The sequence below is a fragment of the Amphimedon queenslandica genome, unplaced genomic scaffold (assembly GCF_000090795.2).
Source record: "Amphimedon queenslandica unplaced genomic scaffold, v1.1 AMPQUscaffold_4761_Cont23262, whole genome shotgun sequence".
Classification (NCBI taxonomy): domain Eukaryota; kingdom Metazoa; phylum Porifera; class Demospongiae; order Haplosclerida; family Niphatidae; genus Amphimedon; species Amphimedon queenslandica.
In genome coordinates, this window is record NW_003554929.1 from 1 (window position 1) to 1573 (window position 1573).

At 32.1% G+C, this 1573-nt stretch overlaps 1 protein-coding gene across 4 annotated transcripts; it reads left to right on the forward strand.

Annotated features, from left to right (window-relative positions):
- The first annotated feature begins 407 nt into the window (after positions 1-407).
- LOC109592558 (uncharacterized) lies at positions 408-1123 on the forward strand. 4 transcript variants are annotated; one of them, XM_020007984.1, is made up of 5 exons: positions 408-463; positions 510-557; positions 600-656; positions 826-884; positions 1021-1123. In XM_020007984.1, the coding sequence occupies exons 1-5, from the start codon at positions 409-411 to the stop codon at positions 1078-1080; spliced, it is 279 nt and encodes a 92-aa protein (XP_019863543.1). In that variant the 5' UTR covers position 408; the 3' UTR covers positions 1081-1123. The 4 variants fall into 4 exon arrangements, 3 of the variants coding, with proteins under 3 accessions (XP_019863543.1, XP_019863542.1, XP_019863541.1); XM_020007983.1 differs by having other exon boundaries at positions 510-656; positions 1002-1123; XM_020007982.1 differs by having other exon boundaries at positions 510-656.
- Positions 1124-1573: the final 450 nt, after the last annotated feature.

A 1573-nucleotide genomic window follows, 5' to 3' on the forward strand; every position in this document is an offset into this window, starting at 1 on the left:
TACTGTGCTTTCATCATCAAGCATATACTCCACAGCTACTGTAACAATGGAATCAATGGAATATACTAAAACTAGCTTAACATCAAGTAACAGTTTATCATTGACTATAGGTACTACATCAGTGATGAGTACACCAGTTAGTACATTACAAAGTACAGAGAGTAATACACTAATAATAGCAGGAAGTATTAGTACAGCAGTATTTATATTACTGGTAGTTACTATACTAGTAATATTAATAGTGAATGTATTAGTGTGTAGGAGAATATGGGATAAAACATCAAATGGAAATGATACTTTCAGTTCTACTGACAGAAAAGCTGATATAAATCAACAATCAGTTGGTAATGTTTATTATAATAAGTGTGTATGTAAACATGATAAAGAAATCAATTTATAGTGCCAAATATGGAAAATACACTATTAGCATCAACTAATCCTGCTTATGGAGTTACTGGGGAAGGTAAGACCTATTATAAGTACAATAATGAATTGACATCATAATGTAGGGTATAATGCTGATGTATCTGCTAATTCTGCCTATGGTATTACTGAAAGTAAGATAGACTATTATTATCAATCAATACAACTATTAATAGAATCTGGCTGTGTATCTGCTAATCCTGGTTATGGTTTTAATACTGGAGGAATAGAAAGTAATAGTATGTATGGAGTTGAGTGGAGAAATAATTGTAAGAATAATATAATATTTTTAATTGAGCAAATTTATTATGTTTTATGCGAACAGAGCAATGGCAATTTGTATGTACTGGTAATTGTTTAGATAAGTATTATTAAAAGGATTATTGTTGTATTGGACTATAGGTATCAATGAAGAATCATTAGTGTATGATGAACCAAGAACAATGTATCATGAACAAGAGGTAAGTTTATGTGCATACGTATAAAATACATCAGTACATGCAGTGTATTGAATGTACTGCAATCATGTATTTATTGTTAAATCAGTTACCATCAGTGTTTTACTGATGTTTTTTTAGCATATTCTGTCAATATTAGGTTACAATAAGGCAAAATGAAGCATATGGACAAAGCAACAAACTGCACCTTCTACAATAACATAATCATGTGTGTACTATTATTTTTAATCAAAATAATGTAGTTAACATTGGTAAAACCAATAGCACTGTAAATGACAGCCACAAATGGTGCACACACCCACACAATGTGTGAGATTCTGTGAGTTTTCAAGCAAATTCAACTGATGCAAACAAGACCAAAAACATCCATCGTAGTCTAGAGCTAGTATTTATCGTCAAAAAACATTGTAGGTTTCCCAAAATGGGCTTTTGATTTTGTTATAGGCATATCCCTTATGCCAACTTCTCCGTTTCCGACTAAATCTATAGCAGTGGGAGATTTCTAGATCTAGATCTATAGCTGGGCGTGGTTCACAGAATTTCTAAACTCTCGAAGAAATGTCTTCCTATCTTCTATTAGTACTACTGGTGTGCTTCATGAGTAATGGAATATTACTGGAGGTTAATGGAGAGTCTTGTACTGAAGGATTTATGGATTATAGTCTTCTACAGGGTAAAGCAACAACTCCAGT